The sequence below is a fragment of the Serinus canaria genome, chromosome 9 (genome assembly GCF_022539315.1).
Source record: "Serinus canaria isolate serCan28SL12 chromosome 9, serCan2020, whole genome shotgun sequence".
Classification (NCBI taxonomy): Eukaryota; Metazoa; Chordata; class Aves; order Passeriformes; family Fringillidae; genus Serinus; species Serinus canaria.
Window position 1 is genome coordinate 8,453,540 of NC_066323.1, and position 13,038 is coordinate 8,466,577.

Below are 13,038 nucleotides of genomic sequence, written 5' to 3' on the forward strand. Positions count from 1 at the left end.
TAAAATATGTCAACAGCAAAAGCCATCCTAGAATTCACATTTTCTCCTTACTAGATGAGGATGGGCACCTCACAAGGAGGTACATAGACAAAGCAAAGATGTTTAATGCCATCTTCACTTCAACTTTCAACGCCAGTGATGGGCTCTAGGGGTCCTTGAGCTGGAGGACCATGGCTGTGAGAATGATTAACTCCCAGTCGATCACAAACTTGTGCGGGATCTGCTGTTCCAGCTGAATCCCTTTATAGGAATTCATCCAGGAGTACTCAAAAGAGCTGGTGGATGTCATCATGAGATCTCTCAATGATTTTTTAACTGCCATGGGATTCTGGAGAGATCCCACTCGACTGGAAACTGGCAAACATTTTCCCTGAAAGGGCTAGAGGGATGATCCTGGGCACTACAGGACTGCCAGTGACATTTTAGTGCCTAGTAACATTATGGAGAAGATTATTCTGAGAGTTATGGAAAAATACCTGAAGGACAACACAGGCATCAGTCACAGTCAGCACAAGTTCATGAGGGGAAAGTTCTGCTTGAGAAACTTAACTTCCTTTATGGACAAGGTGACTCAAGTAGTTGATCTAGGGAAGTCTTGATACAAAATGTGGAGTTCAGTAAAGCTTTCAATATGGTGTCTCCCAGTATTCTTCTGGACAGAATGTCCAGCACACAGATGGGTAAATATGTCATGGGATGGGTGAGCAGTAGGCTCATGGGTCAGGTTATAGTGAATGGGGTGGCATCAGACTGGTGACCAGTCACTAGTGGGGTTCTGCAGAGCTCAGTTTTAAGGCCAACGCTCTGCAAATCTTCATAAACAACTTGGATGCAGGACTTGAAGATACACCGAGTTTGCCAACATATCTGAAGCAAGGCAGCTGTATCAGCAGCCCCCCTGACCAGGCAGCCTGTAGTAGATGCCAAACACAGGATCTCTCTTGCTGGTCCTGCTCTTGATTTTTACCCACAGGCTCTCAGCCTCTTCATGGCTGTTACCTAGAGGCAGCTCTTCATTACCTGTCCCTTCCTTAAGAGTACAACACCCCTGCCCCTCCTTCCCATCCTCTCTTCTGAAATCTTGTAGCCCCCCCATTGCAGTATTCCAGTTGTGTGGCACATCTGTTTCTTTGATAGCAATTATGTAATAGATTTTTAATTCCACCATGGTTCCCAACTCCTCTTGCTTGTTACCTGTGCTGCATGCTTTGGTGTGGAGACACTTTAGCTGGGGGCCTTTTTGCCATTTGGGAGAAGTCCTGCCTAATAATTCCTTTGAGACAATTTATGGGTATTACCTTGTTGCTTCCTAAGGTGTTAATGTTTCCTGGTTCCTCTCTGACACACAGAAATACATCCCCATTCCCTGCTCAATGTAATTTAAACCTCTGCGCCCTTCCTCCTACCCACCCTGGCCCCATTTCCCCCTCAAACCACAACTGGATCTGATACCCTCAAGAGGTATCACACCAGCCTCACAACAGCTCCATGCCCTGAAAGGTCATGGAGCCAGCCTCCCACTGCCCAGTGGGACACTGGCACGCTCCATCCAGGAGGTCACAGCCTCACCTGCACCACAGAGCTGCCATTTAGCTCAAAGAGAATAATCTGGAAAGCATCTCCCCCTCACCAGCCTTGTGCTTGAGGCAACAGCAGGACAATCGCCCCCTCCCCCCCAAAATCAAGCTCCACAGGAAGGAGAGCATTGCACCCACTGCGTCCTGGGTTTATTTACACCACAACCTCAGTGTGGGTGGGCAGAGAGGGATGCTGGGCAGCCCACCCCAGGGCAGTCCACTCCCGAGCCGGCTCAAAGGCAAGGCAGGCAGCGAGGCGGTACCGGCAGCAGCACAGGGAAAGGAGCAGGAAGCACACCCAGGGGAACCGGGCTCTGGCTCCCTTGGCACTACAGACGTAAGCAAGCCCCAGGATCGGGGGGCAGGGGAAGAGGCAGGGGTCACTTTTAGCAGCAAATGCCTCATTTCCCTCCAAGGCAGCAGGAAGGACAGTGGCATGTGATAGAGCCAGACTAGAGCTCAGGCAGATAAACAAAAAAAAAAAAGAAAAAAAAAAAAAGAAAGAAAAAGGCAGAGGGTGAAGCGAAGAAACACGGAGAACAGCTCTTCTGCCCTGCAGAGCACGGAGTTAAACCGAGGGTCAGGATGCTCTGCCTTCCCTCCTCTCGGCACAGCAGCAGCTCCAGGCACAGCCTTCCCAGTGTGCCCGGTGCCAGGCACAGCCCTGGCCAGTGACAGAGCCCCTGGCGTGCCCCTGGCCACACACACCAGGCTCCTGCTCCCACACTGTCCTTCCACCCGGCCCCAGGAGGGGAGAGCAGGTCAGGTGGCAGTTTGATGGCATGGCTGACGGTCCATGTGGGCAGCAGCGTCCTCCGCGCTCTGCCAGGCACAGTTGGGATGGAAGCCGAGGTGGCTGAGCTTTGCCCTCCAGCCCCTGGTGCAGTCCGGCTCCCACCTCCCTTATAGGAAACCCTCCTTCCGGAACTGCTCCTTCAGGATGTCTCTGTACTGGTCAAAGCCACCCTCGATCCGTGTGACAGTGGCATTCTCACACACCCACAGCTCCTGGCACACCAGGCGGATGAAGCGTTCGTCATGGGACACCAGGATTATGCCACCCTGTCAATACACAATTGGGAAAATTGGGAACTCAGTGGAGCATAACCCATGGCCCAGGACTGCTGGCATGGAGATCTTGTGCCTCTGTGTAGCCTGTGCCCAGGACTTCCGGTTTCCATCAGCTCCAGGGAAAACTTAACAGTATTTTACTGACAGGGAGCTCATCCTAGCTTTTCCTCCCTTCAGGGGGACAAACAGATCACCTATGGAGGAGCCATGTGCAGTACTAACATATCTAATCTCCTCTCTCAGAAGGCAAGTGCAAAGTTTGTTACTGGCTCTCCAGGTCTCCAACAACTTCAAGGGTGGAGAATCCACAAAGTCAGTAACAGCAGCCTCAGCTAAACTTTTCTGTCATAGGAAAACTGCCCCAACCTGAGCAACAACCAGTGAGATCTAGGTTGATCACAGGGGTATCTGGAGGCTGAGTCTTTGGAGATCAGGCATAAAACGTGCCTAAGGAAGATCTGAGTGGCCTCAAGGCAAGGCTGGGAGCTGCACACAGCATGTGAGAAGCCAAAGAGTAGGTGAGGATGGGACAAGGTGCTCTCTGGGCTGCTACTGCCTCTCTCAGCCACTCCTAGCCAAAGCCATCATGAAAACAAACCACCTGGATGGATGGCAAAGGCAGAATGTGACTAATTTCCCAAACTGTCCCAGACTTGAAGTCACTGCTGATATTTCACCATCCACATCTGGCTGAGATACCAAGTAACTTGAGCTGCAGGAGGTGTTAAAAAAACAAGTGATGTTGCCGGGAGAACCTTACCCGGAACTTATTCAGTGCCTTTGCCAGTGCCTCAATGGTCTCCATGTCCAGGTGATTTGTTGGCTCATCCAGGATGTAGAAGTTTGGACTGGAAGAGAAGACAGCTCTGAGGCTGCAGTGAAATACTCAGGTTGGGTCTGCACCCTGACTGCTGCTTTAGCTGCTTAGAGCCACAGCCATTGGCATGTGCCCGGCCCCAGGACTGGCACTGCCCAGTTCCAGGGACACCTCTTATCCCTCTGAGCCCAAAGCAGTGGGAGAAAACCACCTGCCTCCTTCCACACACTCTCCCCAGGGTGACACCTCCCTCTCCATAAAAACCCCCAAGGACAAGGCTTCTGTGGGGTAGCAGAAAGGCCCTGAATGCCTGCCCTCCTCCTGGTGAAGCAAGCTCCAGGGATGAAGCCATGCAAAATAACAGCATTTGGGAGAACATTACCAGGGCATAGTCATCTGGGCAAAGGCCACCCGACTCTTCTGGCCCCCAGACAGGCTGGCCACAGGACGCACGGCCAGCTCTCCGGAGATGCCGTAGCTCCCCAGCTGATGCCGGTACTCCTCCTCCGTCTTCCCTGCAGGATCATGTCACAACACTGCTATGGCACACCTGGTGTGACACAGGGTCACAGCTGGACAGCCTCTGCCAGACCAGCAAATGGGAGATCAGCAGCACTTCAAGGCATTTCCCTCCTGTACGAGGGGTTTGCAGAGAAAACCTGACACAATCAGGACAGGGGCTGTAGGACTGGTGACTGACACCAAGTGATGCTGCTCCCGAGTCCCTGTCACGGTGTCAAGTAATGAAGAAAGGAACCAGAAAGGAACCAGAGGTTTTGGCAACTGGGAAAGGGCCATCCAGTGCTCATCCTATGAGCAGGAAAGCAGCTCATCTGCCCCCAAAACTTGGCACCAGCCTGAGATCTGCAAACTACCAGCTACCCCTTCTTCTCATGGCTGATGACCTGAACTTGGCTGGACAAGGGGAGTTGTCCCAGTGTTGGCAGTGACCCTTAAGCACTGATGGGACAGAGTCTTCTGCCCAGGAGCATGGACAAATCAATGCTCCCCCATGCACAGCAAAGGAGACCTCTGGGATCAACAAAAACTCACCTGGGAACTTTCTTGCCAGTAACTCTACAGCACTGATATTCAAGTCTAGCTGATCCACATGGTGCTGGCTGAAATAACCAATCTTTAGGTTTCTGCAGAATGAGAAGAACGATTGGGAGCTGGTACCAGACCCTACAATCACAGCATTCATAGCTGCAGTGCCATAAGGGGCACATGTGTGCATGTGCTGGACCCATCCTGGTCACTCAAGCAGACACTGCTCCAAAGCACAGCCCAGGAGCCCCCCAGCTGCACCATTCCATCCAATCCTCCAGCCCTTCCAACCAGGTACCTGTGAGCATGTCTGATCCCTCTGACTGGTGCCAGCTCCCCCATTAAAATCTTCAGCATGGTTGACTTGCCAGCTCCGTTTTCCCCAACCTAGAGAAGCAGCAGCATCATTGGAGAATGTGAAATCCATGAAGCAGGACAGAGCACAAATGGTGTACCAGGAAGCTGCATGACAAGCAGCACTGGCAGCAGTGCCAGATGTTCCCTCCCCAACTCTCAAGTCTAAGGATCACCCAGTCCCAGCCTCCTCTTCAAGCACAGTGTCTGCTGCCCCATCCAACGTAGCAGGGCCCCCACTACATGCTGCTGTCATCTAACAGGAGTTGTATATGGATCCAGTCTCTTCCCAGAGGTATCCAGTGAAAGGCTGAAATCACAAGTTCTTAACAGTACTAGGAAAAATATCCTAGTGTAGTGTCCCATCCTCAAAATGAGGACGATCAAATGCTCTGATGGGACCCAGTGGAATGGAAGAAATGGTCCTCTCTGGAAACATCCAAAATTCAACTGGACAAGGACCTGAGCAAGCTGACCTATAATCAAAGCTATCCCTGCTTTGAGCAGGGTCCTCCCAAGGTCCCTCACAGCCTCCATTATTCTGCAATCCCACATACCACACAGATGCGGGACTCCAGGTCGGCAGAGACAGAGAGGGAATGAAAGATGTAGTGACTTGGCTCATAATAAAAGTCTACTTCATCCAGCTGCAGGATTGGGGGGGAGAACTTCTCAAAGCCATCGGGGAACCTGAGGAGGCAGGAAGAGGAGAGAGATGGCCAGGAACTTCAGAGACTCCCAACCACCCAGAACAACCTCTGTAACCCCACCAGGTGACAAGGAGGGCTCCCTACCATGTAGGGCCTCAAGGAAGGATGGTCAGGAGAAAGCAACAAAGACCTGCAGCCCTGGCCCCAAGAGGGAACCCAGCCTGAATGAGAGACCTGTCTGGTCTCCCCATCAGAGTAAAATGGGCCCATATGAAGGGGTGGTTGTCCCAGCTGGGACAGCACCCTGGAGAAGTTCATGTCAGAAATGGAGCCAGGTGCCCTCCAAACAATGGCTCAGGGGACACTTACCTGATGATCACCTCAGATTCCTTGTCCACAGGTTTCAGCGCTGGCCTGCAAGAAGAGGAAACATAACCAAGGTGCTCTGCACTGTGGGTCTGCTCCCACACCAGAAGCCCAGGTGTGCCATAGCTTTAGCTCTGTGACACCTCATCCTAACCAAAGCCTCTGGACCAGAGACGGGCACCCAAAAAGCCCAAACCACAACTGTATTTGCCAGGTACCCTGGAAACCTCCATTTCTTCCCATGAGCGCTGCCCCTTTCCCACCTCCAGAGAAGAGCAGGACAGGCACTCACAGCTTCTCCAACAGCTTGAGCTTGCTCTGGACCTGGGACGCCCGGTTGGCGTTGTAGCGAAAGCGGTCAATGAAAACCTGCGAGAGAGAAAAGCATCAGAGAGCCCCAAGTCCCATTCAGCACCAGCCACCCTGCTCACTGCCAAACCTACAGCAGTAAGGCAGAGAGAAAGGGACAAGGCTGGGAGAAGAATGTTCCAGCTCCACTGGCTTCTTTCTCCCAGTACCTGGATGTGCTCACGGTACTGCTGCTGGGCTTCATACTCTCGCTGCTGGTTCTTGAGCCTCTCCTCCTTGATCTTGATGAAGTTCTCAAAGTCCCCACGGTACATGTCCAGCCGCTGCGAGTGCAGGTGGATGATGTCCGTGGCCACCGCGTTCAGGAAGTTCCTGTCGTGGGACACCACGAGGATGGTCGACTGCCAGGTCTGGAAGAGACAGCAAGAGGGAGGCCTGAGCACCATCAAGCCAGAGCACTGGGGTTGGTTCCATCACCCAGGGAGGTGAGGACATCTCCCTCCCTCACCCTTTCTTTGTATCAAGGTCTTCTTATCCCCCCGTACCTGTAGGTAGCTCTCCAGCCACAGAATTGCCCTCACATCCAGCATGTTCGTTGGCTCTGAGGGAAGGGGAAAAGGCACTGAGGTCAGGAGGGATGGGGATGGCTGATTATATTTTTTTCCCATAGGAAAGGCTAGTGATCTGCACTGGGGAGGAAAGAGCCTGCTTGGAGACCTTCCCTGCCCAGCTCTGGGCACTTGTGTAGGGTGTAATACCATGTGTGCAGGGGGGCTGAGGCTCAGGCAGAGATACTCCTCATAGCAGCATCTTACCCAGATTCCCTACCCAACCTGGGCATGCTCTGCAGTGAAGGGACTTCCCCCAGCAGAGACTGGCAGCCAAGGTACATTCCAGGGACTAGCAAGGGAAAGGGAACAAAACTTGGGGCAGGATGACATGCAGACCACCTGGCTGGAGCACAGGGCAAGGCTCTGCTGAGCACAGTGAGAGCTGCTGCCCAGGCAGTTTTCCTTGTGCCACTGCTGCCAACGATGCTGCCAGGCCAGCCCATCACACAGGGCTATTTTGAGCAGGCAGATAAAGGCCATGGCATGTTCTCAACCCCAGCAAGGGCACAGGCAGGCAAGCAGTGTCAGAGGGGGACTCACAGTATCAACTTACCATCCAGCAGAAGGAGATCTGGCCTGGGGAAAACAAGACATGGGTATCAGAAGCAGAAGAAGCACAGGGTCAGTGCAGAGCGTCTCATCACACACACAGAGCTGCAGTGCCTCCAACACCCTCCACCTCAAGAGCCTGGGTTGAGAGGGCCCCCAGGCAGCATCTCTGAAGCATGGACAACAAGGAGGCTTAACCCCAGAGCATGAAAGCCTGGACACCAACCTGGCAAACAGGGCTCTGGCTAAGGCCAGTCTCATTCTCCAGCCTCCAGAAAACTCTCTGAGGAGAGAAGATGCAGAGAGGGGTTAGTGTTTAACACAGAACCACTGTGTTTGCCTGCCTGCAGGATCCCTGCTCCCCCACGGCTCTTTTGGCTCTGCTGTTGCTCAGAGGCAACTTGTCCCTGCAGAGATTTCAGGCACAGCACAAGATCTGAGGTCCAGCAGGAAGGTGGCAGGAGATCACAGGCACCCCCAGGGCAAGAGACCACATGGATGGGCAAGAATAATCCCTTGCTCTTCCTTACAGCCACAGCAGTGCCTGGGGGCTCAACTGGAACATTTCCCCAACCTCATCACTGCCTCAGTGCCCAAAGTTTGGAAACTTACTTGGTTGTCTGTTGTTGCATCTTTGCATTAAAGCCCAGCCCAGCAAGAATGACGGACGCCCTGGGGAAAAGGGGAGAGAACTGGAATCCAGCTACAGCATCCAGTGGCAGGGCACAGTCCAAGGTCTCAGACCCACAACCACCAAGGGAACTCTGCTACATATTTTAAAGCCATTCTGGTGCAGGAAAACTTCCCTGCACACCCAAGAGAAACACTTGGCTAGGAAATGCAGCCCAGCAGGGAACGGCACCCACACAAAGTCCCACGAGATTTGCAAAGAGTTTTCATCTCTTTGGCCAGGAAGAGAGTCACACCACCACTACCATCCCAAAAATGCTCCCCAGGCACCAGGAACCTAGGGAGGTCAGACAGCAGCAGCAGCAACAATACAAGCCATTTGGGGCAAAAAAATTCCCTCCAGCTTCAGCAAAAAGCTCAACTATTCCTAAACCAGCAGAGCTGTGACAGAGAAGAGACAAGAAGAAAAGCAGGGAAAAGCCCATCCCCGCAAGCTGGATCCCAGGGCCACAGCATGGCCCTTCCATACCCCAAACCACTGCTCAGCCCTGGCCATACCAACACAGAGCAGTGCTCACAGGGCTGTCTCACCTTGCTGGGGCCTTGTCTGCCTCAATCTCCTCCAGCTTAGCATAGATCTCTGACAATCTGGCACCTTCTGTCCCTTCTCCCCTAGGGCAGAAAAAGGAGGAGTGTGTGGGACTCACCAAGTCAGGGTTTGAGTGCTGGGGGAGGCTGATCTCCCCAGGCAGGACTAAGGTGGACAAGATACAGCCCACCCCTGCCAGAGCCTGGCTTTGGAAGGAACAGACTTCAGAATGAGACCTTGTGGTCAAGAGGCCACAGAAGGGCTGGAAATCCAGGGGATCGCCTCACCTGCCAGAACTGATCTTGGCTGTCAGGTCCCTCTCCTCCCGCAGCAGGCTCTCACGAGTGGTGTCACACTCCAGCACACTCTGCAGCGCTGGTGTGTCATCCCCTGCCACCTCCTGCTCCACGTGCAGGATGCTGATGTGTGAGGGGATGCGGAGGCTCTGGCTGGCGATCATCTTCAGCAGCGTGGTCTTCCCCAGCCCGTTCCTGCCCACCAGCCCATAGCGCCGTCCAAAGGCCAGGTTCAGGTCTGCTCCCGTCAGCAGGACACTGAAGCAAGGGAACAGGCAGCTCCCTGGTCAGACTGTCCCATGAAGAGGGGATAATGGACAGCCACCTGCCCTTGCTGTATTTCAGGCTGTGCTGGGCCAAGCAAAAATCATAGGCTTCTCCTGCCAAAAGCCAATAGGGCCAGTGCCCACCTAGCTTCCTGATCTTTGCCACACCCTCTGTAACTTCTCAACTGCTCTCTAAACCAGTCTCAATCCCCCATCGTCCAAAGTCCCAGGCAGGGTCTGCCCCAGTCCTCAATGCACTCACCGCTCACCGAAGGACACATCGAAGTTCTCGATGCGCACATCGTACGACTTGTTCTTGCCTGATGACTCCATGCGAGTCTCCTTCTTGCTGGAAGCTTGGCTGGCAGATGCCTCCTCAAGGACTCTGAGGACAGACAGAACACATAGAGGGGGCTCAACAGGAAAGTTCTGATACAGCCAGATCCCAGCCATGCTCAGCAGAGCAGGATGGGGCTGTTCAAAGTGCCCTGCACACTCACAGAGGGCCAGATGACTTCAGGGAGTCCCTCTCCAGCCTCTTGTCCTGCTTGGCTTTCAGCCTGGCTTCTGCCTTCTCCAGTTTCTTGGCATTCACCATCTGGGACACAGAACAGAGTTTAAAGAAGAGAAAGCATCTTCAGCAAAACCCCCAAAAGCCCAGCTCTGGGAGAAAAAAGATCAATCAACCTCTCAAACCTGGAAGAAAGGGAGGGAAGAAGGACAGGGAAACTGGGACAGATTCAGGCATATTTTGAGGAGGCTAATCAGGCCAGGAAGCTACCTCAGGAATGAAGTCCTAAATCAACAGGTCATACACAAGTTTTGCCTCAGCAAGGTAGAGGTTTTGGCTGACCCTTTCTTACAGTTTCTGTAGTTCCAGGGACCTGGATCAGCCAAGTCACTTCAACAGCAGCAACCTGCCATCCCAGTAACTCTTCTGGTATACCCTGCACTCACCCTTGAAGTGCACCATGAGGTGTTTCCCTTCCCAACACGTTAAACGTTAGCCAGTTTGGAACAAACTCTTCTTGAGCAGTGGATCAGAGACAAAAAGCATTTAATTAACCCTGAAGGCAAGAAGGCGCCAAGTGTTTAAACCTGGCTTCTGGTCTTGGCCAGGCTTTCAGCCCACTCCAGCTTATTCCTGCATAGAGTCAAATATTTGTGGCTGACCAAGAACACTCCTAGGTATTTCTAGGCAACTCTGCAGGCAATGGAGCACGTTACAGACCTGCATGCCAGACTGAAGAAAGTCTTGTTACTAGAGTTGTGACTCCACACCAACAGACAGAGTCACTCTAAACTATACCCAGATTTTTGAATCTCCTAGTAAGACATGTCCTCCAAAGCTTGACAGGCCTCCCCACGCCTGCTTGGAATCATCTGCAATTTTTCTGAAGATCCTTTTTTGAATTGTAGACACGAGAACTGGAAAGTGAATCCAGCTGCAACAACTCTGGTGCCAAACCCAGCCAGAGCTGTCAGTTTTTGCTTGAGACTCCCGTTCAGACACGTGGGAATCGTGTTAGGTCTCAGCCTCCAAGTGAAGGGTTCCCATCCTCAACACATTAACCCATGGAAAGGGAGCTCTGTGAGGGACCAGCCTGCAATGACACTGCCCACACTGTGCAGCTACCGCCATCCTTGCTTTGTGGATGTACTACACCTCACCCATGCCCAGATTTTGGCACATCCAACACAGTCAGCAAGCCAAGGCTGCTCCTGAGCAACTACACATTCTATCAATACAGACATCCTGATTTCCTCAGGTCATGGAGTGGAATTCTTCCAAACTTCTCTGCTCTTGATCTCATTTCCCAAACCACAACAATCTACAGCTGGATCTAGAGCTTAAAATGTCCCTGCAGCAGCTCTCTGCTAACTTCCCACCTGTAACACCCTCCTCTCCTGCAATTACCCAGGGCTTCACCCTTCACTGAATATTCAAGATGTCATGCAGGGACATCCTATTTTCTCAATCAAAGGCCTTGCTGTAGGAGCCAAAGGTCTTTACAAAAGTCAGAGTTCACTAAGAAATCACAGCAAAATAGATCTCATCAAATTAATAAGCTGCTAACTCATCTGGAGCCTCTTCACCAGACCAAGGTCAAGAGTTTCCCAAATTATAGAGAGCTTGACAAGGAGGAGCAGTACCCCCTGCAGCTATTCTCCTAACCAGGCTGCTGCCTGCCTTGGCTGCTCTCCAAGGGCAACCTGGACTGGAGCAGGGCAGGGCACCTGCAGCCCCACGTGTTAGCTGTTCCCACAAGGAAGGGCACAGCCCTCACTTACCGAGGTCTGGCCTCTCTTCAGCAGCAGCCCCGGCAGCAGATCCGCGCTGGCATCGCCTGCAGTGTGGGGTTGGCTTGGTGAGCACGTGCCGCAGGGAGGCTCTGCAAAGCCCTGCCTTAATGACCACCCATGCCCAGACACGACTGATCCCTCCCCGGACAGGATGAGGGGACCAAAGGGAATCTCTCCACCTCCACCCTAGCTCACCCCGTGGGCACTGCTGTCCAGAGCTCAGCAGCAAAACGAGAAACAGATGTGTGCCTGTGAGGGAGAGCCTGAGGCTCCCCTCCCCAAGGTCAGGAGAGCACACCCAGCGCCCCGAGCCCTTCCGAGCTCCAGCACGCCGATGGCAGGACGTGAGCCGAGGGCATCACTCACCGTATCCATCAGTGATCTGGGAAAGCTGGATGGGGGCATCCAGCAACACCTGGCTGCAGCGCTGGGCTTGGCCCTCGTCCCTACGGAGAGGAGGAGGAGGAGAGTGAGGTGCGTGAGTGGGGTGAGGAGGTGCGAGGGGACGCCGGGTACCCTTACAGCTGCAGGGTGTTGAAGAGGCGCTGGCAGATCTCCCTGATGGCGCCGTCGTCCTTGGTGTCCTGCGACACCTCCCGCAGCAGTTCGCCCACCGCCTCCTCCAGCTCGTCCACCGACTCGAAGTCCGCCCCGCTGCCGTGCAGGATCCCTGCGGGCAGACGGCGCCGGCGCTGCACACCCCGCCGCTGTGGCGACAGGTGGCAACCTCCCGGTCCCCCCACCGCACCCCTCCCCGGCCGTCTGTCGCGATTCGGGCGCTGCCGCCTGTCGGCACAGCGGGGATGTGTCGCGACATGAGGCGCCGCGGGAGCTCGAGCCACAGCGGGCAGGAGGGAGCCGCTCACCCGTCACGTAAGCGAAGAGCTCGCCGTCCAAGTCGGGGAACTCGGAGCGGAGGATGTCGGCGCAGGACGCCATGGCGGGGCGGGCCCGCCCCGCGGAGCCGCCGCCGCTCGAAGCCGGAAAGGACGGCGGGCGCTGCCGGGAAGGAGGTGGACGGCCGCCATGGCGCGGGGGCCGCCGGGAGATGTAGTCCGGGACCGACTGCGCCTGCGCAATACGGGGCCAGGCGTGAGACTCCCAATGCCACGTGCCGGCCCAGAGGCACCCGGGAGCGATCGGAACGGGCCCAAAGCCACTCAGCCCGTACCTGTCCTGTCGCCCAGTGAAAGAGGTTGTGGGAGGGCTTGGAATTCTTCTCTTCCCTCTTTTAAAAAGCTTCTACTTTTAAACAATCAAGACACTTCAGGTTGGTGTTTGGGTTTGAATTTTTTCATCCACCGATGGGAAATGACCATTTGCACATCCTCACCTGCTAACAGACTGAAGGCAGGGGGGGCTGAGCCAAGGGCCAGCTCCAGCTGCACAGCAATTACTGACTCTCTCAGCTACCCCATACAGCACCCACCGCGGTCCCTGCCACCAAATGCCAAGTTAAAAAGAGTAACTGTCTTTTGAGTTTTTTCAGGTGAGTGCAAGGAAAGATGACCAAGATTCTCTTAAGCCTGGCTGGGGCATGGGAGCTTGACTTATAGGGGACTGGGACACATTCCACTGAGTTCAGTTCATCCCAGCTGCAGC

At 54.0% G+C, this 13,038-nt stretch overlaps 1 protein-coding gene across 3 annotated transcripts; it reads right to left on the reverse strand.

The window, feature by feature from the left end:
- Positions 1-1,705: 1,705 nt before the first annotated feature.
- On the reverse strand, positions 1,706-12,491 carry ABCF3 (ATP binding cassette subfamily F member 3). Of its 3 annotated transcripts, XM_018912861.3 has the most exons (21): positions 12,303-12,485; positions 11,959-12,106; positions 11,803-11,882; positions 11,425-11,480; positions 9,633-9,730; positions 9,395-9,517; positions 8,858-9,124; positions 8,573-8,653; positions 7,964-8,023; positions 7,578-7,634; positions 7,356-7,378; positions 6,737-6,792; positions 6,401-6,601; positions 6,175-6,251; positions 5,886-5,930; positions 5,424-5,556; positions 4,811-4,899; positions 4,519-4,610; positions 3,848-3,980; positions 3,409-3,496; positions 1,706-2,639 (listed from the first exon to the last, which is right to left on the reverse strand). In XM_018912861.3, the coding sequence occupies exons 1-21, from the start codon at positions 12,373-12,375 to the stop codon at positions 2,481-2,483; spliced, it is 2,139 nt and encodes a 712-aa protein (XP_018768406.1). In that variant the 5' UTR covers positions 12,376-12,485; the 3' UTR covers positions 1,706-2,480. The 3 variants fall into 3 exon arrangements, with proteins under 3 accessions (XP_018768406.1, XP_050833788.1, XP_018768408.1); XM_050977831.1 differs by lacking the exon at positions 7,964-8,023 and having other exon boundaries at positions 12,303-12,491; XM_018912863.3 differs by lacking the exons at positions 1,706-2,639; positions 3,409-3,496 and having other exon boundaries at positions 3,927-4,048; positions 12,303-12,491.
- Between the last annotated feature and the right edge of the window lie 547 nt (positions 12,492-13,038).

What these genes read in the sequence shown, in the direction of transcription:
- ABCF3 (XM_018912861.3), bottom strand. Translation starts at nt 12,375, where the DNA reads ATGGCGTCCTGCGCCGACATCCTCCGCTCCGAGTTCCCCGACTTGGAC. An exon ending in CTGAAGTCATCTGGCCCTCT is followed by an intron (nt 9,518 to 9,632) that starts GTGAGTGTGCAG and finishes GTCTGTCCTCAG; the next exon opens with AGTCCTTGAGGAGGCATCTG. An exon ending in AGGCACTGAATAAGTTCCGG is followed by an intron (nt 2,640 to 3,408) that starts GTAAGGTTCTCC and finishes GTGTATTGACAG; the next exon opens with GGTGGCATAATCCTGGTGTC.